Source organism: Macaca fascicularis, chromosome 11, assembly GCF_037993035.2.
Source record: "Macaca fascicularis isolate 582-1 chromosome 11, T2T-MFA8v1.1".
Lineage (NCBI taxonomy): Eukaryota > Metazoa > Chordata > Mammalia > Primates > Cercopithecidae > Macaca > Macaca fascicularis.
Genome location: NC_088385.1, coordinates 128,750,612 through 128,776,381, shown reverse-complemented (window position 1 = coordinate 128,776,381; position 25,770 = coordinate 128,750,612). Strand labels below are relative to the sequence as shown.

Sequence of the window (25,770 nt, the reverse complement as noted above, 5' to 3'; positions counted from 1 at the left end):
CAAAGTGAGACTCTGTCTCACAAATAAATAAATAAATACAAGGGAGGCTGAGGCAGGAGTTCAAAGCTGCAGTGAGATATGATCAGGCCACTTTACTCCACCCTGGGCAACAGAGTGAGCCCCTGTCTCTAAAAATAATAATATAAATACATAAATAAATAAACAAAAATAGCCACCTCATTGATGGCACCTCATTTTCCTCTGGAAAAATAAGGGGGAAAAGGAGAGGAAAAAAAAGGGGGCCTACAAAATCGACTCAGGAGCATCCTCACATATAGAGAAGGACTCAAATTTAGACTTTTGGCATTGTTCCCAAGAGAGACGGTCCCAGACACTATTGGTTTTGACAAAATGCTGTGTTCAGTTTGTGAAAATTTATCAAGCTAATTGGCTGGGTGCGGTGGCTCACGCCTGTAATCCCAGCACTTTGGGAGGCCGAAGCGGGCGGATCATGAGGTCAGGAGATTGAGACCATCCTGGCTAACACGGTGAAACTCTGTCTCTACTAAAAATACAAAAAATTAGCAGGGTGTGGTGGTGGACACCTGTAGTACCAGCTACTTGGGAGGCTGAAGCAGGAGAATGTTGTGAACCCAGGAGGCGGAGCTTGCAGTGAGCCAAGATCGTGCCACTGCACTCCAGCCTGGGCAACAGAGCAAGACTCCGTCCCCCACCCACCCCCTAAAAAAAGAAATAAAATTTATCAAGCTATACACTTATGATATTTCCACCTTTTTTTTTTTTTTTTTTGAGACAGAGTCTCACTTTGCCACCCAGGCTGGTGTGCAGAGGCATGATTATTGGTCACTGCAGCCTCACTTCCTGGGGCTTGGGTGATCCTCCCACCTCAGCCTCTGGATTAGGTGGGACCATAGTCATTCTCCACATTGCCCAGCTAATTTAAAAAAATTTTTTTGTAGAGACAAGATTTAGCCATGTTGCCCAGGCTAGTCTCAAATGCCTGGCCTCAAGCAATCCATCTGCATTGGCCTCTGAAAGTGTTGGGATTAGAGGTGTAAGCCACTGATCCTGGCCCTTTTCTTTTTTTCTTTTCTTTTCTTTTCTTTTTTTTCTCTTTTCTTTTCTTGTTTGTTTGTTTGTTTTTTTTGAGACGGAGTCTCGCTCTGTCGCCCAGGCTGGAGTGCAGTGGCCGGATCTCAGCTCACTGCAAGCTCCGCCTCCCGGGTTCACGCCATTCTCCTGCCTCAGCCTCCCGAGTAGCTGGGACTACAGGCACCCGCCACCTCGCCCGGCTAGTTTTTTGTATTTTTTTAGTAGAGATGGGGTTTCACCGTGTTAGCCAGGATGGTCTCGATCTCCTGACCTCGTGATCCGCCCATCTCGGCCTCCCAAAGTGCTGGGATTACAGGCTTGAGCCACCGCGCCTGGCCTTTCTTTTCTTTTTTTTTTCTTTTGAGACAGGGTCTTGCTCTGTCACCAAGGCTGAAGTGCCATGGTGTCATCACCACTCACTGCAGCCTCGGCCTCTCGACCTACTGGGTTCAAGTGATCTTTTCACCTCAACCTCTTGAGTAGCTGAGACTACAGGCATGCACTACCACATCCGGCTATTTTTAAATTGTTTTTATTTTTTTTGAGATGGGGGTCTCACTGTGTTGCCCAGGCTGGTCTTATCTCCTAACCTCAAGCAATCCTCCTACTTGGGCCTCCCAAAGTGCTGGGATTACAGGTGTGAGTCACCATGCCTGGCCCCACTTTTCTATATGCATTTTACACTTCCATAAAAAGTTAAACAAAATTTAGTCCATTCTATGTTACCTTCTTTTGACATTTATCTGGTTTTCAATTTAGCAGAAGTTTCCAAAAAAAAAAAAAAAAAGTAGTCTGTGACTCGCTCTGGACACCTGACAGCCCCTAGAGGGCGCTCATTCTGCATGAGAGACTTTTTCTTTTTTTTCTCTCTTTTTTTGAGACCGAGTTTTGCTCTTCTTGCCCAGGCTGGAGTGCAATGGCGTGATCTCGGCTCATCGCAACCTCCACCTCCCAGGTTCAAACGATTCTCTTGCCTCAACCTCCGGAGTAGCTGTGATTACAGGTATGCGCCACCACGCCTGGCTAATTTTGTATTTTTAGTAGAGACGGGGTTTCTCCATGTTGGTCAGGCTGGTCTCGAACTCCCGACCTCAGGTGATCCGCCCGCCTCAGCCTCCCAAAGTGCTAGGATTACAGGCGTGAGCCACCGTACCCGGCTGTACACTGTAAATGAGTGAATTTTGGCCGGACGTGGTGGCTCACGCCTGTAATTCCAGCACTTTGGGAGGCTGAGGCGGGCTGATCACAAGGTCAGGAGTTTGAGACCGTCCTGGCCAATGTGGTGAAACCCCCTCTCTACTGAAAATACAAAAATTAGCTGGGTGTGGTGGCGGGCGCCTGTAGTCCCAGCTACTCCGGAGGCTGAGACAGGAGAATCGCTTGAACCTGGGAGGCAGAGGTTGTGGTGAGCCGAGATCACGTCACTGCACTCCAGCCTGGGTGACAGAGCGAGACTCCATCTCAAATAAATAAATAAAGTATACAATTCAGTGGTTTTTAGTCTGTCCACAGAGTTATGCAACCATCAGCACGGTGAAACTGAGAACATTTTCAAAAGAAAGCCTGTACTCCTGAAGCTATCACTTCCCTCTCCAGTCCCTGACAAGCACTAATCTACTGTCTGTCTCTGTGTCTTCGCCTATGCCAGACATTTCAAATGAATGGAATCACATACCGTGTGGCCTTTTAGCATTTATGCACTCGCACTTAGCATTATGGGTTTTTTTTTGTTTGTTTTTGTTTTTCTTTTTTTGAGTCGGAGTTTCACTCTTGTTGCCCAGGCTGGAGTGCAGTGGTGTGATCTGCAAGCTCTGCCTCCCGGGTTCAAGTCATTCTCCTGTCTCAGCCTCCCGAGTAGCTGGGACTACAGGCACCTGCCACTACGCCCATCTAATTTTTTTTTTTGTATTTTTAGTAGCGCCCGGCCCAGCATTACATTTTTAAGGTTCACCATGTTGTAGCATGTATCAGAACTTCATTCCTAGGCCGGGTGCAGTGGCTTACGCCTGTAATCCCAACACTTTGGGAGGCCAAGGTGGGCAGATCACTTAAGGTTAGGAGTTCGAGACCAGCCTGGTCAACATAGTGAAACCTTGTCTTTACTAAAAATACAAAATTAGCCGGGTGTTGTGGCACACGCCTGTAATCCCAGCTACTCTGGAGGCTGAAGTGAGAGACTCTCTTAAACCTGGTAGGAGGAGGTTGCAGTGAGCCAAGATTGCACCACTGCACTTCAGCAAGGGCAAGAGAGATTCTGTCTTAGGAAAAAAAAAGCTGGGCGTGGTGGCTCACGCCTGTAATCCCAGCACTTTGGGAGGCCGAGGCGGGTGGATCACGAGGTCAGGAGATCGAGACCATCCTGGCTAACATGGTGAAACCCCGTCTCTACTAAAAATACAATAACAAAAAAATTAGCTGGGTGTGGTGGCGGGCAACTGTTGTCCCAGGCTACTCAGGAGGCTGCGGCAGGAGAATGGTGTGAACCCGGGAGGCAGAGTTTGCAGTGAGCCGAGATGGCGCCACTGCACTCCAGCCTGGGCAACAGAGCCAGATTCGGTCTCAAAAAAAAAAAGAACTTCATTCCTTTTTATAGCCAAATAAGATTCCATGGCATAGACAGAGTGTATTCTGTTTATCCGCTCATCTATTGATGGATATCTGGATTGTCTCCACCTTTTGTCTATTATGTGCTATGGCTCATGCCTGTAATCCCAGCGCTTTGGGAGACCGACACAGGTGAATCACTTGAGGTCAAGAGTTGGACCAATGTGACCTGGGCTGGCCAACGTGGTGAAACCCTGTTTCTACTAAAACTACAAAATTAGCTGGGCATGGTGGCAATGCCTATAGTCCCAGCTACTTGGGAGGCTGAGGCACAAGAATCGCTTTAACCCAGGAGGTGGAGGTTGCAGTGAGCCAAGATCACATCACTGCATTCCAGCCTGGGTGACAGAGTGAGACTCTGTATTAAAAAAAAAAAAAAAAAAGGAAATCTTTGGACTCCCTGCCAAGGCTGAACATCCAGGAAGGAAGCTAAAGCTCTGTGCCCAGGAGAGGGTCAACAAGGCCATGCCTTGCTGATTGAGGGGACATTTATCTGTGGGCATTGAGGGGTGTCCCTCTTGCCCCAGACTACACAGGGCAACTCCTCTTACCCCAAGCTGTAAACAAGATCTTTGAATATGGCGCTCAGCCATATCCTCGCCACTCTGGAAGTGATTATCCGAAGGGTATTTGGGACAGGAGCCCTGAGGCCTGATGTTCTTGGCATGTCAGTATCTGGGAGGGGCCAGCCTGAACCACCTACTCAGGTGTTGTGAATAATGTTACCCAACTCTGACCCCATAGGGAGAATAATCTCATAGATTTGTGTAACCTGCGCTTCCAGCTGGCCTGCAGATGCAGATGAGCCCTAATTTGCCCCAGATTCTTCTCGATGGGGCAGTCCTGGCTTCCTCTGAGCCAGGGTCTGATTAGGGGCTGCGAATGAGCTCTTGACCATGCTGGGACTGAGGCTTGGGGCTGTGTCTTAGCCTGGTCAAGGGAGAGAGAAGGTTCCAGGCCATGAGGCACCGCTCAACGGGTGGCAGGGTGGCTCTGGACAGGCCACCAGCCAAGAGATAGTTTGTACCGGGTTGAAGACTGGCTGGGGCTGCTGGCTACGCACCTAAGGAGGAAAGGAAAATTTCATGAGAAGAACCACAGTGGCAGCCGCATGACTGGCCAGGGGCAGACCCCAGACCCAGCTGGGCCAATCAGGGTTTAGGAATTGGAATTCAGAAACAGCCAGTTAGTTTCTGTGAGTGATTGGAACTGAGGTGATAAAAGGGGCAGCTGCTTCCCACCATGAGCATGAGAAACTGATTCGCAGAACAAGACAGACTGAGGAGAGAGAGAGAGCTTTGTTGTAGACAGGCGTCCAACGCTGGAGTCCACTTCCTTGTAAACTCCAGCTGAATTTCCTGTTATAGACTCTACGAAAGACTCTTATATCCTAGTAATAAATTTCCCTTTTGGGGTAATAAGAAATGCTTTCTCTACTGGCAACCAAAGAACCTTGTATAAAGCAGGAAGATACACTGAGGAAGTTTTCTATGCATCAGTTACAGTCTACTGGGAGAGAGAAAGGTAAACCCAATGAATTAAATATAAATGATGCAATAAGGCCGGGTGTGGGGGCTCATGCCTGTAATCCCAGCAGTTTGAGAGGCCAAGGTGGGAGGGTCATTTGAGCCCAGGAGTTTGAGATCATCCTGGCCAACACAGTGAGACCCCCTATCTTTACAAAAAATAAGATAATTAGCTGGGTGTGGTGGTGTGTGCCTGTAATCCCTGCTCTCAGGAGGCCAAGGCAGGAAGATCACTTGAGCCCAGGAATTTGAGGCTGCAGTGAGCCATGTTCGCGCCACTACATTCCAGCCTGGGTGACAGAATGAGACCCTACTTCTATGATATGGTTTGGATCTGCGCCCTTGCCCAAATCTTATATTGAAATGTAATCCGCAATGCTGGAGGTAGGGCTTGCTGGGAGGTGAGTGGATCATGGGAGCGGTTTCTCATGTTTAATACCATCCCTCTTGGTGCCGTCATCAGGACAGTGAGTTCTCATAAGATCTGATTGTTTAAAAAATGTGTAGCACTGGCCAGGAACGGTGGCTCATGCCACTTATCCCAGCACTTTGGGAGGCCGAGGCAGGTAGATCACCTGAGGTCAGGAGTTCGAGACCAGCCTGACCAATATGGTGAAACCCCATCTCTACTAAAAATACAAAAATTGGCTGGGCGTGGTGGCGGTCACCTGTAATCCCAGCTACCCAGGAGGCTGAGGCAGAAGAAAGGCTTGGACCTGGGAAGCAGAGGTTACAGTGAGCAGAGAATGCGCCATTGCACTCCAGTGTGGGCAATAAGAGTGAAACTCTGTCTCAGGAAAAAATAAAAAAAAAAAAAGCAGAATGGTGAGTGCCAGGGGCTGAGGAAAGGGAAGGGGGAACAGGGAGTTAGCATTGAATAGGGACTGAGTGTTTGGCAAGATGAAAAAGTTCTGGAGATGGATGGAGGTAATGGTTGTAGAACATTGTCAATGTACTTAATGCCCCTAATCTGTGCACTTAAAAATGATTAAAATATAAGTTTGTAGCTGGGACAAAAATAAAATGTAACTTTAATGTTATGTATATACTACCAGAATAAGAAATCACCAAAAAGAAAAAAAGGAAAAACTTCGGCCGGGCATGGTGGCTCACGCCTGTAATCCCAGCACTTTGGGAGGCCGAGGCAGGTGGATCACGAGGTCAGGAGATCGGGACCATCCTGGCTAACGTGGTGAAACCCCGTCTCTACTAAAAATACAAAAAACTTAGGCGGGCATGGTGGCAGGCGCCTGTAGTCCCAGCTACTTGGGAGGCTGAGGCAGGAGAATGGCGTGAACCCGGGAGGTGGAGCTTGCAGTGAGTTGAGATCGCGTCACTGCACTCCAGCTTGGGTGACAGAGCGAGACTCTGTCTCAAAAAAAAAAAAAAAAAAGGAAAAACATCACCTCGAAGTCTGTGTGGCCTTGAAGTAAGTCCTCTCAAAGTGCTGGGTTTACAGGCACGAGCCCCTACACCCGGCCTTATTGCATCATTTATATTTAATTCATGGGGTGCACCCTTCTCTCTCCCAGTAGACTGTAAGTCCCTGAGTTACTGAAGCCACTTCACCTGTTTGGGTAGACAGCTGCGAGTGCCCAGAGCTGACACCCTCCAGGTGACCCACAGGTAACGGCTGATCTACATTCCAGCCTGAGTGACAAAGTGAGACTCTGTCTCAAAAAATAAAAATAAATACATAAAACAAAAAATAAAAATAATAAGGCCAGGTGCGGTGGCTCACGCCTATAATCACAGCACTTTGGGAGGCCGAGGTGGGAAGATCACCTAAGGTCAGGAGCTGGAGACCAGCCTGGCCAACATGGTAAAACCCCGCCTCTACTAAAAATACAAAAATTAGCCGGGCATGGTGACCAGCATCTGTAATCCCAACTACTCTGGAGGCTGAGGCGGGAGAATCGCTTAAATACATGAGGCAGAGGCTGCAGTGAGCTGAGACTGTGCCACTGCACTCCAGCCTGGGTAACAGAGGAAGACTCGCTACCGGTAGAAGGAATCCTTAACCTGAGGACCAGCAACTCCCACAGTGGGAGTCCCTGAAAGCGCCTCATTCATTCATTCACTCATTCATTCATCCAACAAATACTGAACAAATTTGTGTGTCTGGCACACTTCTAGGTCCTACAGAGATGGCAGTAAGAAAGCACGAAAACTTTTCTGCTTTCAAATAGGGCAAAATGCCAGTAATTGGTAAAAATAGGCAGAGGCAGTAACAGGTGTTCATTGTAGTTATTTTTTTTTTCTGTGTTTGAAATTTTTATTGAAAATAGAAGTTGGAAGAAAAAAAATGTTTGTCTTCCAAGAGACAGACAATAAATAAGGGGTGTATGTGTGGTGGTGCCAAGTGCTAAAGAGGACATAAAACAGAAATGAGGGGGTTGGCAAGTGTATATGGAAATTCCAACTTTAAATAGGGTGATTCCAGGAACTCCTCACTGAGAAGGTGATTTTTGAATAAAGCCCTGAAGGAAAGAAGGGAATGATCCAGGCTGCTTTCCGGAGGAACAGATGTCCTGGCAGCAGACACAAGAGAGGCAAAGGCCCCGAGGCCAGAACATGCCCCGTATTTTCCAGGAACAGCAATGAAGCAAGTATGTGGCTGGAGCAGAGACCGGGTGCCAGGAGTGGGGGGGACAAGGTCTGATTGGAAAGGGGAGGCGCCGGCAGATCACCAGGGCTTTGAAGGCCACTGGAAGGGCTGCGGCTTTTACGCTGAGTGACCAGGGGAGCCCCTGGAGGGTGTGAGCCAAGAGTGACTGAAGCCGACTTGTGTAGGGTAATGAGAAAGCACCCTTCAGGATTTGGGGGGGTCTCTAGAGCTCCCATGAGACGCTCAAAGCAGTCCAGACTCCTATAAGGCTAAGGACCAATGTGACGGTAGGGCACAGTGGCTCACGCCTCTAATCCCAGCACTTTGGGAGATGAGGTGGGCGAATCACTTGAGGTTAGAAGTTCATGATCAGCCTAGTCAAACCCCATCTCTACTAAAAATACAAAAAATTAGCTGGGCGTGGTGGTGGGCGCCTATAATCACTGTTACTTGGGAGGCTGAAGCAGGGAGAATCGCTTGAACCCGGGCGGCGAAGGTTGCAGTGAGCCGAGATTGCGCCACTGCACTCCAGCCTAGGCGACAGAGTGAGATTCCATCTCAAAAAAGAAAACAAAACAAAACATAAAAAACAAAGTGTGACGTAAGTTTGACGATCAAATTTTGCCGCTACCGGATCTCTGCAGGAAGGGGCGGGCACTGCCTGGTTGCTAGGCTGGGGCGGCGCGTTGCCATAGCGACCCCGGCCGGGCCCGCGGCGCCCGCAGCTGCAGTAAGTTGAAGCTAAAGGCTGCGATCCCGCAGGTGAGCGCAGGTGAGCCGGGCGCATGTGGGGCGGGCCAGGACTGCTGACCCCAAGCCGTCTGGTTCCCGGCTCCTCCCCCTTCCATTGTGGGTTGTTGTTTTTTTTTTTTCCCTTGAGACAGGGTCTCCCTCTGTCCGGTAGGCTGGAATGCAGTGGCATCCGGATGATAGCTCACTGCAGTCCCGACCTCCTAGGATCAAGGCATCCTCCCACCTCAGCCTCCCGCATAGCTGGGATTACAGGCCTGCGCCACCATGCTCAGCTAATTTTTTTTATTTTTTCTTTTTTTTTTTTCTTTCTTTTTTTTTTTTTTTTTTTTTTTTTTTGTAGAGACAAGGTCTCACTATGGTTTCCCAGGCTGGTCTCCAACTCTTGGACTCATGCGATCCTCCCACATCAGCTTCCCAACGTGCTGGGATTGCAGGCGGCAGCCCCCGTGCCGCCAGGGTGGTCTGTTACTCAGCACCAAAACAACCTGGGCCGACTTTCATTTCCTGTCAACAGCCACGTGTTAAGACCACAGCCTCCTTGGAGTAGAACCTATGTTCCCTAAACTGTGGGATGGAGGGTGATTTTAGGTTACACTTATGAGGTGTGAAGTAACATCCAATGACATCATGAGAAAGTTATTAGAGTCTGGGTTCTCTTACAATTCTGAGTAAGCCAAGGAGAGTCAGTTTGGTGATTACATGACATTAACACCTCTTTTAACATTTGCTAATCTTTTTTTTTTTTTTTTTTTTGAGAAGGAGTTTTGCTCTTTTCGCCCAGGCTGAGTGCCGTAGCGGGATGTCAGCTCACTGCAACCTCCTCCTTCCAGTTTCAAGGGATTCTCCTGCCTCAGCCTCCCGAGTAGCTGAGATTGCAGGTGTCGCGCCCGGCTAATTTTTGTATTTTTAGTAGAGACGGGGTTTCACCATGTTGGCCAGGCTGGTCTCAAACTCCCGACCTCGTGATCTGCCCACCTCAGCCTCCCAAAGTGCTGGGATTACAGGCGTGAGCCACCGCGCCCAGCCTTACTAATTCCTATTTTTAACAGAGACCTTGGAGCTCAACCTACTCTAAGCCATAGCATCTAGCTAAGACTTAAGTTGGTTCGTTCAATGTTTTTATTTTTACATTTATCATTGCCTTAGGGTACCTGCTACTGGTTTTCTATTTATAATAATGATACGTAAAGTCTCCATTCTTCTTCTTTTTTTTTTTGAGACGGAATCTTGCTTTGTGGCCCAGGCTGGAGTGCAGTGGCGCGATCTTGGCTCACTGCAAGCTCCGCCTCCTTGCAAGCCCCGCCTCCCGGGTTCACCCCATTCTCCTGCCTCAGCCTCCCGAGTAGCTGGGACTACAGGTGCCAGCCACCATGCCAGGCTAATTTTTTTGTATTTTTAGTAGAGACGGGGTTTCACCATGTTAGCCAGGACGGTCTCGATCTCCTGACCTTGTGATCTGCCCGCCTCAGCCTCCCAAAGTGCTGGGATTACAGGTGTGAGCCACCATGCCCGGCCTTTTTTTTTTTTTTTTTTTGAGACAGAGTCTCACTCTGCCTGGCCCAGGCTGGAGTGCAGTGGTGCAATCTCGGCTCACTGCAGCCTCCTCCTCCCGGGTTCAAGCAATTCTCCTGTCTCAGCCTCTGGAATAGCTGGGACTACAGGCATGGGACACCACACCTGGCTAATTTTATATTTTTAGTAGAGACCAGGTTTCATCATGTTGGATAGGCTGGTCTTAAACTCCTGACCTCAGGCGATCCACCAGCCTCAGCCTCCCAAAGTGCTAGGATTGCAGGCATGGGCCACTGCACCTGGCCCTCCTTTTTTCAATATATGTATTTTTTAAAGTGAGTTAACTTCTTCTTATTATTATTATTAATTTTTTTTTTTTTTTTTTTTTGAGATGGAGTTTCGCTCTGTCACCCGGCTGGAGTGCAGTGGTGTGATCTCAGCTCACTAAAAGCTCAGGCTGGTCTCTAACTCCCGGGTTCACGCAATTCTCCTGCCTCAGCCTCCCAAGTAGCTGGGACTACAGGTGTCTGCCACCACGCCCAGCTAATTTTTTGTATTTTTAGTAGAGATGGGGTTTCATAGTGTTAGCCAGGATAGTCTCGGTCTCCTAACCTTGTGATCCACCCTCCTCGGCCTCCCAAAGTGCTGGGATTACAGGTGTGAGCCACTGCGCCTGGCCTTATTATTTTTTAAGACTGAGTCTCGCTCTGTCACCCAACCTGGAGTGCAATGGCGCCACCTCAGCTCGCTGCAACCTCCGCCTCCCGGATTCAAGCGATTCTCCTGCCTCAGCCTCCTGAGTAGCTGGGATTACATAGGCGCATGCCACCAGGCCTGGCTAATTTTTGTATTTTTAGTAGAGACAAGGGTTCACCATGTTGACCAGGCTGGTCTCGAACTCCTGACCTCAGGTGATCCACCTGCCTCGGCCTCCCAAAGTGCTGAGATTACAGGGATGAGTCACTGCGCCTGGCCCTCCTTTTTTCAATATATGTATTGATTTTTTTTTTTTTTTTTTTTTTTTTTTTTTTTTGAGACGGAGTCTCACGCTGTTGCCCAGGCTGGAGTGCAGTGGCGCGATCTCGGCTCACTGCAAGCTCCGCCTCCCGGGTTCCCGCCATTCTCCTGCCTCAGCCTCCTGAGTAGCTGGGACTACAGGCGCCCGCCACCGCGCCCGGCTAATTTTTTGTATTTTTAGTAGAGACGGGGTTTCACTGTGGTCTCGATCTCCTGACCTTGTGATCCGCCCGCCTCGGCCTCCCAAAGTGCTGGGATTACAGGCTTGAGCCACCGCGCCCGGCATGTATTGATTTTTTAAAGTGAGTTAACTTATTTTTATTTTCTTCTTGAGAAAAGTTCTCACTCTGTCATCCAAGCTGGAGTGCAGTGTCATGATCTCGGCTTACTGCAACCTCTGCCAAGTGAGTTAATTTACATATAAAGATTAATAATAGTACATGTGATATTTGGAAATGGGAGGGGAAAAAATCCCAACGGCATAGAATTTGGGACCTGAGATTGTTTCCCCACTCCCAGTTTTTGCTCTGCCTGTTTTCTTTGCCTGGAATGATTTTTCCCTACTCCTAGGTGTGATTGTCAAAATATGTAACCTATATTTTGGGTTCATATTTTGGATTCATATTTGGCTCAGTGGCTCGTGCCTGTAATCCCAGCACTTGGAGAGGTTGAGGTGGGTGGATCATTTGAGGTCAGGAATTCGAGACGAGCCTGGCCAACATGGTGAAACCCCGTCTCTACTAAAAATACAAAAATCAGCCAGGCGTGGTGGTGGGCGCCTGTAATCCCAGCTATTTAGGAGGCTGAGGTAGGAGAATCACTTGAACCCAAGAGGCAGAGGTTGTAGTGAGCTGAGATGGTGCCACTGCACTCCGGCCTGGGCAACAAAGCAAGATTCCGTCTCTAAATAAATAAATAAATAAATGAAAATATTTAGAAGACATCAAAAAAAATATATATATATACACGTATACATGACCGCCACCCCCTCCCTGGGGGCGGCTTCTCCCTGATGCCATCACAAACCCTCCTGCTCTACTGGTCTCCCTAGATTCCCAAGTGATTGTGCCATCAGACCCCCTGGGAGGGGCCCCCTGGGAGAGGCAAGGGAGGGGCCAGCCAAAGGTCAGTCCAGCACTAAAGGATCCCCACCAAGGGCCGTTCACCTGCCCCGGGAACTCAGAACACACATGACTCGCCCCACTTGAGCTCAGGATCCCAGCATTACGCGGGGCACGCTGAGCCCCAGATGTTCCTAACCCCTTTCCAGCACCCTCCATCCTTGCAGAAGCAGCCACCATGCCAGTCTCTAAGTGCCCGAAAAAGTCGGAGTCCCTGTGGAAGGGGTGGGACCGGAAGGCCCAGAAGAACGGCCTGCGGCGCCAGGTCTACGCTGTGAATGGCGACTACTATGTGGGCGAGTGGAAGGACAACGTGAAACACGGTGAGTGGGACTCCAGGACGGGCGGCCAGAGTGGGGTCGTAGCCACAGTGGGCAACAGGGCCAGGAAGGCAGCGTGCAGAGCTCACTGGGGATATGAGATGTGTCCCCAAGGCTCCCCCAGGATGAGTGCTGGCCCAGGCCAGCTGGGGGCCTCCACATGCTGGGGCTTCTGAACAAACTCAGCCCTGACTTCAACAGAGTGAGGGTCTCAGGACCAGCAGTGGACAGAGGGTCTTGAGAAACTGGCCTGTCCCCGGGGCTCTGGGACCTAGGGGGCTCAATTCCTGCCTTCTGAGACTTGGGTTAAGCACTGGGCTGGCTGGCAACAAGAAAAGACAATCCCCCCGAAACCAGCTTGCCGCGGGGTTCTGGGCTTTGCATTCATCTGTGATGCTCTGCAGAGGGCTGAGCTCCAGGCACAAGGGAGGACCCCCTACTCCATCCCCCGAGGAGGAGGAGCCGGGGCTCAAGTCTGACCAGCAGGGGGCAAAGGGGTCCTGTTAATACAAACTAAATCCTGATTGGGGGAAAAAAAGAAAGAAAAAAGGCTTTTATTTTTAAATGTGGTACTGCTGCTCACTCCAGTCTTGCAATTCCAGACTGTGTACTCTTTTTTTTTTTTTTTTTTTTTGAGAGGACAAGGCCTTGCTCTGTCTCAGAAAAACAGGCTGGAGTGCAGTGGTGCCTCGAGATCCTGCAGCCTCAAGATCCGGGGCTCAATCCTCCTGTCTCAGCCTCCTGAATTGCTGGGATTACAAGTGGGAGTCACTGTGCCTGGCTAGATTCTGTGCTTTTTTTTTTTTTAAGACGGAGTTTCACACTTGTTGCCCAGGCTGGAATGCAATGGCACGATCTTGGCTCATCACAACCTCCACCTCCTGAGTTCAAGCGATTCTCCTGCCTCAGCCTCCAGAGTAGCTGGGATTACAGGCATGTGCCACCATGCCCGACTAATTTTGTATTTTTAGTAAGATGAGGTTTCTCCATGTTCGTCAGGCTGGTCTCGAACTCCCGACCTCAAGTGATCCACCCGCCTTGGCCTCCCAAAGTGCTGGGATTACAGGTGTGAGCCACTGAGCCCGGCCTGATTCTGTGCTCTTAACCACCCTGCTCTCCTGCCTTGCTGGGTTAAGTGCTTTGGAGTCAAATAAACCCGGGCTAGGATCCCAGTTCCAGGCTGGGTGAGGTGGCTCACATCTGTAATCCCAGCACTTTGGGAGGCGGAGGCAGGCAGATCACCTGAGGTCAGGAGTTCAAGACCACCTTGGCCAATATGGCGAAATCCCATCTCTACTAAAGAAATACAAAAATGGCCAGGCGGAGCCACGTGCGGTGCGCCACTGCACTCCAGCCTGGGCGACAGAGCGAGACTCCATCAAAAAAAAAAAAAAGTGCCTGAGTGTATTTTTCAGTTCTTGTGGGTGGCATATGTTGTGGACAGAGCCCTGTACACTGCACAACCCAGCTGTACTGCAGAGCAGTTGTGAAGCTTCAGGTAAGTCATTTCCCATTCACTGGATCTTGGCCTCCCCATCTGTGACGGGACAGTGGGCTTCCATCTGTGTGAGTCCTGCCATCCCTTAGACCTTGGAGGTGTAGACCTAACGCCGATGGGTCAGGGGCTGCAGAAAGCAGACATCAGAGAACTGAGGCCCCCTCTCTTCAAGACACATGCTTTGACCAAGCTTAAGTGAGTTGCTGTGGTATAAGCAGATCGGAAGCAGTCAAGACAGTCGTCACAGAAGTTGAGGACAGAGTGGCCTGGTGGATCCCCACACCGCTCATTCATTCACTCCACAAACACTTACTGAGCTCCCAATCCATTCCAGGCCCTGTGTGGGGCATCCAGTGTAATCCTAGCCCTCAGGGAGCTTACTGTGTTGCAGAGAACCTGCCCAGGAAGGTAACATGCTCATTTTACAGATGAGGCACATGGCGCTCAGAGAGAGGAAGTAACTTACTCAAGGTCAAGGGGCTACAGGTGGTGGCATCTGGATATGAAGGGGACCAGAGAGGAGACATGAAGGAGCCATGAGAACACAGAGAATGGGAGAGGTGATGTTCCAGCTGAACCAAACAGGAGGTGAATGAGTTCACCAGGGAGGGGGCATGCCTGCTAGGCAGTGCAGCCAGAATTGGGGGATGCTCTGGAGGACTAAGAGGGTACTGGGCATGGCAGTGCATACCTGTAGTTCCAGCTACTCAGGAGGGTGAGGTGGGAGGATTGCTTGAGGCTAGGCATTGGAGACCAGCCTGGGCAACGTAGCAAGACCCCATCTCTGCAAAATAGAATACTTTTTTTTTTTTTTTTTGAGACGAAGTTTTGCTCTTGTCACCCAGGCTGGAGTGCAGTGGCATGACCTTGACTCATTGAAACCTCCTCCTCCTGGGTCAAGCCTGATTCTCCTGCCTCAGTCTCCTGAGTAGCTGGAATTACAGGCATGTGCCACCACACCCAGCTAATTTTTGTATTTTTAGTAGAGACGGGGTTTCACCATGTCGGCCTGGCTGGTCTCAAACTCCTGACCTCAGGTGATCCGTCTGCCTCGGCCTCCCAAAGTACTGGGATTACAGGTATGAGCCACCGCGCCCGGCCTTAGAAAATAGAAAACTTGGGCCAGGCGCGGTGGCTCAAGCCTGTAATCCCAGCACTTTGGGAGGCCAAGACGGGCGGATCACGAGGTTAGGAGATAGAGACCATCCTGGCTGACACAGTGAAACCCTGTCTCTACTAAAAAATACAAAAAACTAGCCGGGCGAGGTGGCGGACGCCTGTAGTCCCAGCTACTCGGGAGGCTGAGGCAGGAGAATGGCATGAACCCGGGAGGCGGAGCTTGCAGTGAGCTGAGATCTGACCACTGCACTCCAGCCTGGGCAACAGAGTGAGACTCTGTCTCAAAAAAAAAAAAAAAGAAAGAAAGAAAAGAAAACAGAAAACTTAAGGAATTAGCTAGATATGGTGGTATGCTCCTGTAGTCCCAGCTACTCAGGAGGCTGAGGCAGGAGGATTGCTTGAACCCAGGAGTTAAGAGAGGCTGCAGTGAGCCATGATTGCGCCACTACACTCCAGAGTGAGACCTTGTCTCAAAAGAAAAGAAAAAAGAAAAAGAAAAAAGGAGACTGGAAACCAGTGTGGCTGCAATAGAGTGAGCAAGGGGCGAGAGAGCGGGCAGGTCAGTAGCACCAACCATATAGGGTCTCACGGGCTGTGATAACATTTGCCTTTATCCCAGAGGCAAGCAGCAAATGGCTTAAAAGTGGGGGCTGGACAGGCACAGTGGTTCACGTCTGTAATCCCAGCACTTTGGGAGGCCGACACAGGCAGATTATGAGGTCAGGAGTTTGAGACCAGCTTGGCCAACACAATGAAACCCTGTCTCTATTTAAAAAATACAAAAAATGAGCCAGGCATGATGGCACATGCCTGTAATCCCAGCTACTCGGGAGGCTGAGGCAGGAGAATCGCTTGTATCCAAGAGGCAGAGGTTGCAATAAGCCGAGATCGCGCCACTGCACTCCAGCCTGGGCAATAGAGTGAGACTCTCTCTCAAAAAAAAAAAAAGGGGGGGGTGCCATGCTTGGTCACTGCTTATATCCTCACCATCCTAACACCCGGCGGGGAGGGGTGCACCAATATATGTAGCATGAATAGTGAGTCCACATGAATTAGGAATAACCGAGTTCATACCGACTTCACAATTTGTACTGAGTACCTACTATGTGCCAGGAACTATGCTAAACTCTGTGGAAATGTAGCAGTGAAGAAAACAAAGATACCTGTTCTTATGAAGCGTATGTTTAGCAGGGCTAGACCGACAACAAATGATAAATATAATAAGTAAATAATAAACTATGTTAGAGGTGGTAGGTATACATGTATGAAAACAGAAAAACAGAATAGGGTAATCTGAGTTTGCAGAATTAAATGGTGGTCTCAACTCAGTGAACAGATGAATTCTGTCAAGACTTGGAGGAGAGGGCCAGGCACGGTGGCTTACGCCTGTTATCCCAGCACTTTGGGAGGCCGAGGTGGGTGGATCACGAGGTCAGGAGATCGAGACCATCCTGGCCAACATGGTGAAACCCCGTCTCAAGTAAAAATACAAAAAATTAGCCGAGCGTGCTAGCGGGAGCCTGTAGTCCCAGCTACTCGGGAGGCTGAGGCAGGAGAATGGTGTGAACCCGGGAGGCAGAGCTTGTAGTGAGCCAAGATTGCGCCACTGCACTCCAGCCTGGGCAACAGAGCCAGACTCTGTCTCGGGGGAAAAAAAAAAGAGACTTTGGAAGAGAGGGAGTAACTGAGTGGATGTTGGCAGGGACTAGGATAGAAGGTGGCATGACCAGCTGGAGCAGAGGAACATACCTGGGGTGTTCAAGGAACAGCCAGGAGGACGGTGTGGGTGAAACAGAGTGAGGAAGAGGGGGAGGTCAGAGAGGTTGAGGGCTGGCAGGCCATGGTGGCTTACGCCTGTAATCCCAGCACTTTGAGAGGCCGAGGTGGGCAGATCACTTGAGGTCAGGAGTTCCACAACAGCCTGGCCAACGTGGCAAAACCCAATCTGTACTAAAAATACAACAAATTAGCTGGGTCAAGTGGTGAACGCCTGTAATCCCAGCTATTAGGGAGGCTGAGACAGGAGAATCACTTGAATCCGGGAGGTGGAGGTTACAGTGAGCCAAGATCATGCCACTGCACTCCAGCCTGAGTGCCAGAGCAAGACTCTGCCTCAAAAAAAACAGGCCCAGCGTGGTCCCTCATGCCTGAAATTCCAGCACTTTGGGAGGCCGAGACAGGCAGATTGCCTGAGGTCAGGAGTTCAAGACCAGCCTAGCCACCATGGTGAAACCCCATCGCTACTAAAAATACAAAAATTAGCCAGGTGTGATGGCAGGTGCCTGTAATCCCAGCTACTCAGGAGGCTGAGACAAGAGAATTGTTTGAACCTGGGAGGAGGAGGTTACAGTGAGCTGAGATCGCACCATTGCACTCCAGCCTGGGAGTTTCCAAGAGCGAAACTCCATCTAAAAAAAAAAAAAAAAAAAAGTTGTGGGCTAAAGAACGGTAGTCAGATCATACAGGACCCTGTCAGCCACGGTAAGAACTTTGGATCTGACTCTGTGACACAGGGAGGATTTACAGCAGAGGAATGACATGATCTGATTCATGTCCTGTAACACCCATGCTGGCTATTTTGTTGTGAATGAGGTGGGGGCAGCAAGACCCCTCAGAGGCCCTTGCAGACATCCACGTGCGAGACGACAGCGTCAGCAAATCAGGAGAACGAAGCACCCCATAAAAGTAAATTATTAGAAAGGCAGGAGTGGAGCCAACCTCAGGGAAGGCTTAGAACAACTTCTCCATCTTATTTCTGCTTCTCCCTGGCTGGCCTTTTTTTTCTCTCTTCCTGCAAGTATACCTCTGCATGATACACATGTCTATCAGCATCTTAGTGACAGGATGGAGGAATCCTCTTCACTTCCTGATCTAGTTTCATTTTGTTTGAGACAGAGTTGTGCTCTATCGCCCAGGCTGGAGTGCAGTGCTGCCATCTCGGCTCACTACAACCTCCGCCTCCCGGGTTCAAGCCATTCTCCTGCCTCAGCCTCCCAAGTAGCTGGGACTATAGGTGCGTACCACCATGCCCAGCTAATTTTTGTATTTTTAGTAGAGACAGGGTTTCACCATGTTGGCCAGGATGGTCTTGATCTCCTGACCTCATGATCCACCTGCCTCAGCCTCCCAAAGTGCTGGGATTACAGGCATGAGCCACTGTGTCCGACCTGTTCGTTTTGAGACAGAGTCTCACTCTGTCCAGGCTGGAGTGCAGTGGTGCAGTGTTACTCACTGCAGCCTCTGCCTCTGAAGTTCAAGCAATTCTCCTACCTCAACCTCCTGAGTAGCTGGGATTACAGGCACGCACCACCACACCAGGCTAATTTGTGTCTATTTAATAGAGACAGGGCTTAACCATGTGGCCTAGGCTAGTCTCGAACTTCTGGCCTCAAGTGATTCACCTGCTTCAGCCTCCCAAATTGCTGGGATTACAGGGGTGAGCCGCCGTGCCCAGCCTTAGGTCTCCAAATCTTGTACATCTTATAACAAAAAGTATGCACCCTTTGACAGAACATCTCCACATTTTCCCCACCCCACCAGCCCCTGGTAACTGCTATTTTACTGTTTCTATGAGTTTCACTTTTTTAGATTCCACATACAAGTAAAATCATGCAGTATTTGTCTTTCTGTGCTTGGCTTAATTTCACTTGGCATAATGTCCTCCAGATTTATCCATGTTGTCACAAATGGCACGTTTTCTTTCTTTCTTTCTCCCTTTCCTTCCTTCCCCCCTCCCTCCCCCTCCCCCTCTTTCTTCCTTTCTTGGAGTCTCACTCTGTCACCCGAGCTGGAGTGCAGTGGTGCGACCTCGGCTCACTGCAAACTCCACCTCCCAGATTCAAGTGATTCTCCTGCCTCAGCCTCCAGAGTAGCTGGGATTACAGGCGTGTACCACCACGTCCAGCTAATTTTTGTATTTTTAGTAGATACCAGGTTTCACCATGTTGGCCAGGCTGGTCTCGAACTCCTGACCTCAAGTGATCAGCCTGCCTCGGCCTCCCAAAGTGCTGGGATTACAGGCATGAGCCACTGCTCCCAGTCCCCATAAGATTTTATTTTATTTTTTTGAGATTGAGAGAGAGAATCTCACTCTTGTTGCCCAGGCTGGAGTGCAATAGTGTGATCTCGGCTCAGCTCACTGTAACCTCCACCTTCCAGGTTCAAGCAGTTCTCCCACCTCAGCCTCACAAGTAGCTGAGATTACAGGCACCCACCACCACACCTAGCTAATTTTTTATATTTTCAGTAGAGATGGGGTTTCACTGTGTTGGCCAGACTGGTCTCAACCTCCTGACCTCAGGCAATCCACCAGCCTCAGCCTCCCAAAGTGCTGAGATTACAGGTGTGAGCCACTGCACCCAACCCCCCCATAAGATATTCTTACACCCATTTTACAGCTGAGGTATCTGAGGCTCAGAGAGACCCAAGGAATTAGCTTACTTGGTTAAGGTCACAAAGCTCAGAAGGAAAATGTTGAATTTGTTGCTGGGTTACCAAGGACCCAGACTTGAATTGGCCAATATAGGTACTCCACAAATATTTTATTCATCCTTTCATTAAATATGTATTAAGCTGGGTGCAGTGGTGTGTGCTTGTATTCCCAGCTCTTCAAGAGGCTGAGAAGGGAGAATCTCTTGAGCTCAAGAGTTCAAGACTAGCCTGGGCAACATAGCAAGACCCTATCTCTAAAAGAAAGAAATGCCTGGTGTGGTGCCTTGTACCTGTAATCCCAGTACTTTGGGAGGCCTAGGCAGGAGGATTGCTTTAGCTCAGTAGTTTGAGACCAGCCTGGGCAATATAGAGAGACTCCACCTCTATAAATTTTTTTAAAAAAATTAGCCAGGTGGAGTGGCATGCACCTGTGGTCTCAGGTACTCAAGAGGCTGAGGTGGAAGGATCATTTGAGCCTGGGTGGTTGAGACTGCAGTGAGCTGTGCACGTTAGCATAGGCAATACAGCCAGTCCTTTCCTATCTAAAAACAAAAAAGAAAAAGGCCGGGGCAGTGGCTCATGCCTGTAATCCTAGCACTTTGGGAGGCCGAGGCGGGCGGATCATCTGAGGTTGGGAGTTTGAAACCAGCCTGACCAACATGGAGAGACCCTGTCTCTACTGAAAATACAAAATCAGCCGGATGTGGTGGTGCATTCCCGTAATCCCAGCTACTAGGTGGGCTGAGGCAGAAGAATCGCTTGTACCTGAGAGGTGGAGGTTGCAGTGAGCCAAGATCGAGCCATTGCACTCCAGCCTGGGCAATGAGTGCAAAACTCTGTCTCAAAAAAAAAAAAAAAAAGTCTGGGCATGGTGGCTCATGCCTGTAATCCCAGCATTACAGGAGGCCAAGGCAGGTGGATCACAATGTCAGGAGTTAGAGACCAGCCTGGCCAATATGGTAAAATCCCATCTCTACTAAAAATACAAAAATTAGCTGGACATGGGGGCAGGCGCCTGTAATTCTAGCTACTGGGGAGGCTGAGGCAGGAGAATCTCTTGAACCCAGGAGGCGGAGGTGGCAGTGAGCTGAGATCACAACACTGCACTTCAGCCTGGGTGACAGAGCAAGACTCTATCTCAAAAAAAAAAAAAAAAAAAGTTAACAGGTATTAGTCACCTACAACATGCTATTGGGGGAACCCCCTGCCCCGATATTCAACGTGGGTTCTTTTCCATTTCGCTAAGCGTCGACTGGTCTGTGAAATAAAGGGAAAGAGTACAAAAGAGAGAAATTTTAAAGCTGGGTGTCCGAGGGAGACATCACATGTCGGCAGGTTCCGTGATGCTCCTGAGCCGTAAAACCAGCAAGTTTTTATTAGCGACTTTCAAAAGGGGAGGGAGTGTACAAATAGGTTGTGGGTCACAGGGATCACATACTTCACAAGGTAATAAAATATCACAAAGCAAATGGAGGCAGGGTGAGATCACAGGACCACAGGACGGGGCGAAATTAAAATTGCTAATGAAGTTTCGGGCACGCATTTTCATTGATAACATCTTATCAGGAGACAGGGTTTGAGAGCAGACAATCTGTCTGACCAGAATTTATTAGGCGGGAATTTCCTCATCCTAATAAGCCTGGGAGCGCTACAGAAGACCGGGGCTTATTTCATCCCTTCAGCTTCGACCGTAAAAGACAGCCGCCCCCAAAGGGGCCATTTAGAGGCCTACTCTCAGGGGCGCATTCTTTTTCTCAGGGATGTTCCTTGCTGAGAAAAAGAATTCAGCGATATTTCTCCTATTTGCTTTTGAAAGAAGAGAAATACGGCTCTGTTCTTCCCAGCTCAGCAGCAGTCAGAGTTTAAGGTTATCTCCCTTGTTCCCTGAACATTGCTGTTATCCTGTTCTTTTTTCAAGGTGCCCAGATTTCATATTGTTCAAACACACATGCTCTACAAACAATTTGTGCAGTTAATGCAATCATCACATGGTCCTGAGGCGACATACATCCTCTTCAGTTTACGAAGATGATGGGATTAAGAGATTAAAGTGAAGAGGCATAGGAAATCACAGGGTATTGATTGGGGAAGTGGTAAGTGTCCATGAAATCTTCACAATTTATGCTCAGAGATTGCAGTAACGACAGGTGTAAGAAATTATAAAAGTATTAATTTGGAGAACTAATAAATATCCATGAAATCTTCACAATTTACATTCTTCTGCCATGGTTTCAGCCGGTCCCTCCGTTCAGGATCCCTGATTTCCCGCAAGAACATGCCAGGCACAGTTTTGTTTTTTTGTTTTTTTTTTTGAGATGGAGTTTCGCTCTTGTTTCCCAGGCTGGAGCACAATGACGCCATCTCGGCTCACTGCAACCTCCGCCTCCCAGTTTCAAGTGATTCTCATGCCTCAGCTTCCTGAGTAGCTGGGATTACAGATGCCTGCCACCATGCCCGGCTAATTTTTATATTTTTAGTAGACACAGGGTTTCACCAAAATTGCCAGGCTGGTCTCGAACTCCTGACCTCAGGTGATCCACCCACCTCAGCCTCCCAAAACGCTGGGATTACGGGCATTAGCCACTGCGCCCAGTCTCCAGGCACAGATTTTCAGTGCAGTGAACAAAACAGACCAAAGTCTGTGCCCTCCTGCAGCTCACATTCTCCTGGAAAAGACAGACATGTGACACCAATCAATAAACAAAGAGAATTACCTCTGGCCGGATGCAGTGGCTCATGCCTGTAATCCCAGAACTTTGGGAGGCCAAGGTGGACGTATCACTTGAAGTCAGGAGTTTGAGACCTTCCTGGCCAACATGGAACCCCATCTTTACTAAAACACAAAATTAGCTAGGTGTGTTGGCTCACGCCTATAGTCCTAGCTGCTTTGAATGCTGAGTCAGGAGTATCTCTTGAACCTGGGAGGCAGAGGTTGCAGTGAGCTGAGATGGTGCCACTGCACTCCAGCCTGGGTGACAGAGAGATGCTGTCTCAGAAAAAAAAAAAGAAACTTTCTTGGCCTTCTCCTGGGAATTGGGTGTCTAGGATGATGCGCAGAGCCTGTCCCAGCTCTCAAGATTCATCCAGTCAGGGACCCCTGAGGCTCAGGCAGGCACACCACCCCCACCCCTGGGCGGCCACGTCTGTAGCATTGCCCATCTGTGTGTCACCAGGGAAAGGAACACAGGTCTGGAAGAAGAACGGAGCCATCTATGAAGGGGACTGGAAGTTTGGGAAGCGCGACGGCTATGGCACCCTCAGCCTTCCTGATCAACAGACAGGAAAATGCAGGAGAGTCTACTCAGGCTGGTGGAAAGGTGATAAGAAATCGGTGAGGAGGGCTGCCAGCCAGGCTCTGTGTGTATGTGTGTGTGTGTGTGTGTGTGTGTGTGTGTGTGTGTGTGTAGGGGGAGCCGAGAGAGGCTGGGGAGAAAAAAGAGGGGAGGTCTACAGGGAGGAGGACAAGGTTGTGGTGCGCGTGGGAGAAGGAAGGGGTGGAGGAATTGCAAAGTTTCTCAGAACAAAATCCAGGAAACAGGAAGCAAGAGAAGGCCAGGGAGGAGCTCACAAAACCCTGTGGTTGCAAGGAGCCAGCCGGGCTTGTAGGGACAAAATTGCCTCCACCCTCTTCCCCCTCGCTTCCTGGCTTTCTTTTCCCCAGGCATCTCTTTCTGAGAATCTCCCTTCTGCTGGGACTGGATAGAAGGGGAGGTAGGAAAAGTGGGAGCAAGAGGGCAGAGGACAAGAGAGGAGCGTCCCGAGGAGCCGAAGCCAGCCAGAGGCACGTGCTCAGCCCAGAAACACCCAAGCTGGGCACAGGTTACCTCCACCTACTCCCACCAATGTGGAGGAATCCTCACCATCAGTCATGGAGACACAATAATAAACAATATTGCAACTGAGCAACTACTATTGTGAGCCTGAAACACATATTTAAAAAAATTTTTTTTTTTGAGACAGAGAGTCTCGCTGTGTTGCCCAGGCTGGAGTGCAGTGGTGTGATCTTGGCTCACTGCAAGCTCCGCCTCCCAGGTTCATGCCATTCTCCTGCCTCAGCCTCCCGAGTAGCTGGGACTACAGGCGCCCGCCACCATGCCCAGCTAATTTTTTATATTTTTAGTAGAGACAGGGTTTCACGCCTGGTCACCACGCCCAGCCTGAAACACATATTTAATATTCAGTTAACTCTCACAGCAACAGCTCATCATCATGATCATGCCCGTTTTATTGATAAGCAAACAAGCTTGAAGAGATGAGGTGTCTTGTAACTGCCCAAGGGGTTCACCTTGCCCACGCCTGGCCCTGAGTTGTATTATTTCTCAAATCGGTCTCCCTGAACATTCTGGCTGCAGAGGTTTTAAGGATAACTTGAGGGCCGGATGTGGTTTCTCACACCTGTAATCCCAGCACTTTGGGAGGCCAAGGCAGGTGGGTCACGAGGTCAGGAGATCGAGACCATCCTGGCTAACACAGTGAAACCCCATCTCTACTAAAAATACAAAATAATTAACTGGGCGTGGTGGCGGGCGCCTGTAGACCCAGCTACTCAGGAGGCTGAGGCAGGAGAATGGTGTGAACCCGAGAGGCGGAACTTGCAGTGAGCCAAGATCCAGCCTGGGCGACAGAGCGAGACTCTGTCTCAAAAAAAAAAAAAAAGGATAACTTGGTGGGTGGGGGAAAGACAGTGAGCCCGGCGTGCTGATTGGTCAGAGATGAAATCACAGGGAGTCAAAACTATCTTTTTGCCCTGAGTTTTTGGGTGGGGGCCACAAGATCACATAAGTCAGTTTATTGATCTGGGTGGTGCCAGCTGATCCATCAAGTGCAAGTTCTGCAAAATATCTTCAGCACTGATCTTAGCAGCAGTTTAGGGAGGGTCAGAATCTTGTAGCTTCCAGCTGCATGACTCCTAAACCATAATTTATAATCTTGTATTTAATGTTAATCCTACAAAGGCAATGTAGTCCCCAGGCAAGAAGGAGGTCTTTGGGAAACGGCTGTTACTGTCTTTGTTTAAACTATAAACTATAAACCAAGTTTCTCCCAAAGTTAGTTCAGCTTAAGCTCAGGAATGGACACGGACAGCTTAGAGGTTAGAAGCAAGATGGAGTCAGTTAAGTTAAATCTCTTTCACTGTCTCAGTCGTAATTTTGCAAAGGCAGTTTCAGTCTTGCCTGGAGTCACACAGCTAGCAAGTGGTAAAGCCCAAGGTTTCGTATTCTCTGCTCCCAAATTGTTTATTGGCAAAGTAGGAAGAGAAAGCCCCAAATAACCAGTTTACATAGAATACGGTGTTAGGGCCGGGCGTGGTGGCTCACGCCTGTAATCCCAGCATTTTAGGAGGCCGAGGAGGGCAGATCATGAGGTCAGGAGATCGAGACAATCCTGGCTAACACGGTGAAACCCTGTCTCTACTAAAAATACAAAAAATTAGCCGGCCGTGGTGGCGGGCGCCTGTAGTCCCAGCTACTCGGGAGGCTGAGGCAGGAGAATGGCGTGAACCCGGGAGGCGGAGCTTGCAGTGAGCGGACATCACACCACTGCACTCCAGCCTGGGCGACAGAGCGAGACTCCATCTCAAAAAAAAAAAAAAAAAAAGAATATGGTGTTAGGGTGTTAGGAGGGATGTTTTCACAGGGTGCCCTGAGGAAGATCATTAAGCCCAGCCTAGAGAATTCAGGGCAGAAGGCTAGGCACAATGGCTCACGCCTGTAATCCCAGCAATTTGGGAGGCCAATGGGGGTGGATCACTTGAGGTCAGGAGTTCGAGACTAGCCTGGCCAACATGGTGAAACCCCCGTCTCTACTAAATAAAAATACAAAAAAACTAGCCGGGCATAGTGGTGTGCACCTGTAGTCCCAGCTGGGGAGATAGAGGCATGAGAATCGCTTGAACCCGTAAGGCAGAGGTTGCAGTGAGCTGAGATCGCGCCACTGCACTTTAGTCTGGGCAAGAGAGCAAGACTCCATCTCAAAATAAATAAATAAAACTATATAATAATAATAATTAGCTAGATGTTGTGGTGCACATCTGTAGTCCCAAATTCTCAAAAGGCTGAGGCAGGAGGATTGCTTGATCTCAGGAGGCTGAGGCTACAGTGAGCTATGGTGGTGCCACCACACTCCAGCATGGACAACAGAGCAAGACTTGTCTCAAAAAGAGAGAATTCAGGGCAGGCTTCCTGTAGGAGGTGACACTAAAAGACGC

The 25,770-nt window shown here is 49.4% G+C and overlaps 1 protein-coding gene across 5 annotated transcripts in view; it reads left to right on the top strand.

Moving 5' to 3' along the window:
• Positions 1-25,770, top strand: part of MORN3 (MORN repeat containing 3) — a 32,737-nt gene that overhangs the window by 2,434 nt on the left and 4,533 nt on the right. Inside the window, exons 1-3 of one of the 5 annotated variants that reach the window (XM_065524950.1) lie at positions 8,488-8,553; positions 12,362-12,517; positions 22,736-22,893. In XM_065524950.1, coding sequence (XP_065381022.1) covers positions 12,373-12,517; positions 22,736-22,893 — 303 coding nt within the window. In that variant the 5' untranslated portion in view covers positions 8,488-8,553; positions 12,362-12,372. Of the gene's footprint in view, positions 1-8,487; positions 8,564-12,343; positions 12,518-22,735; positions 22,894-25,770 lie in introns of those variants that run through there. The other 4 variants (XM_045366113.2, XM_065524949.1, XM_045366112.2 and 1 more) reach the window with 4 other exon arrangements.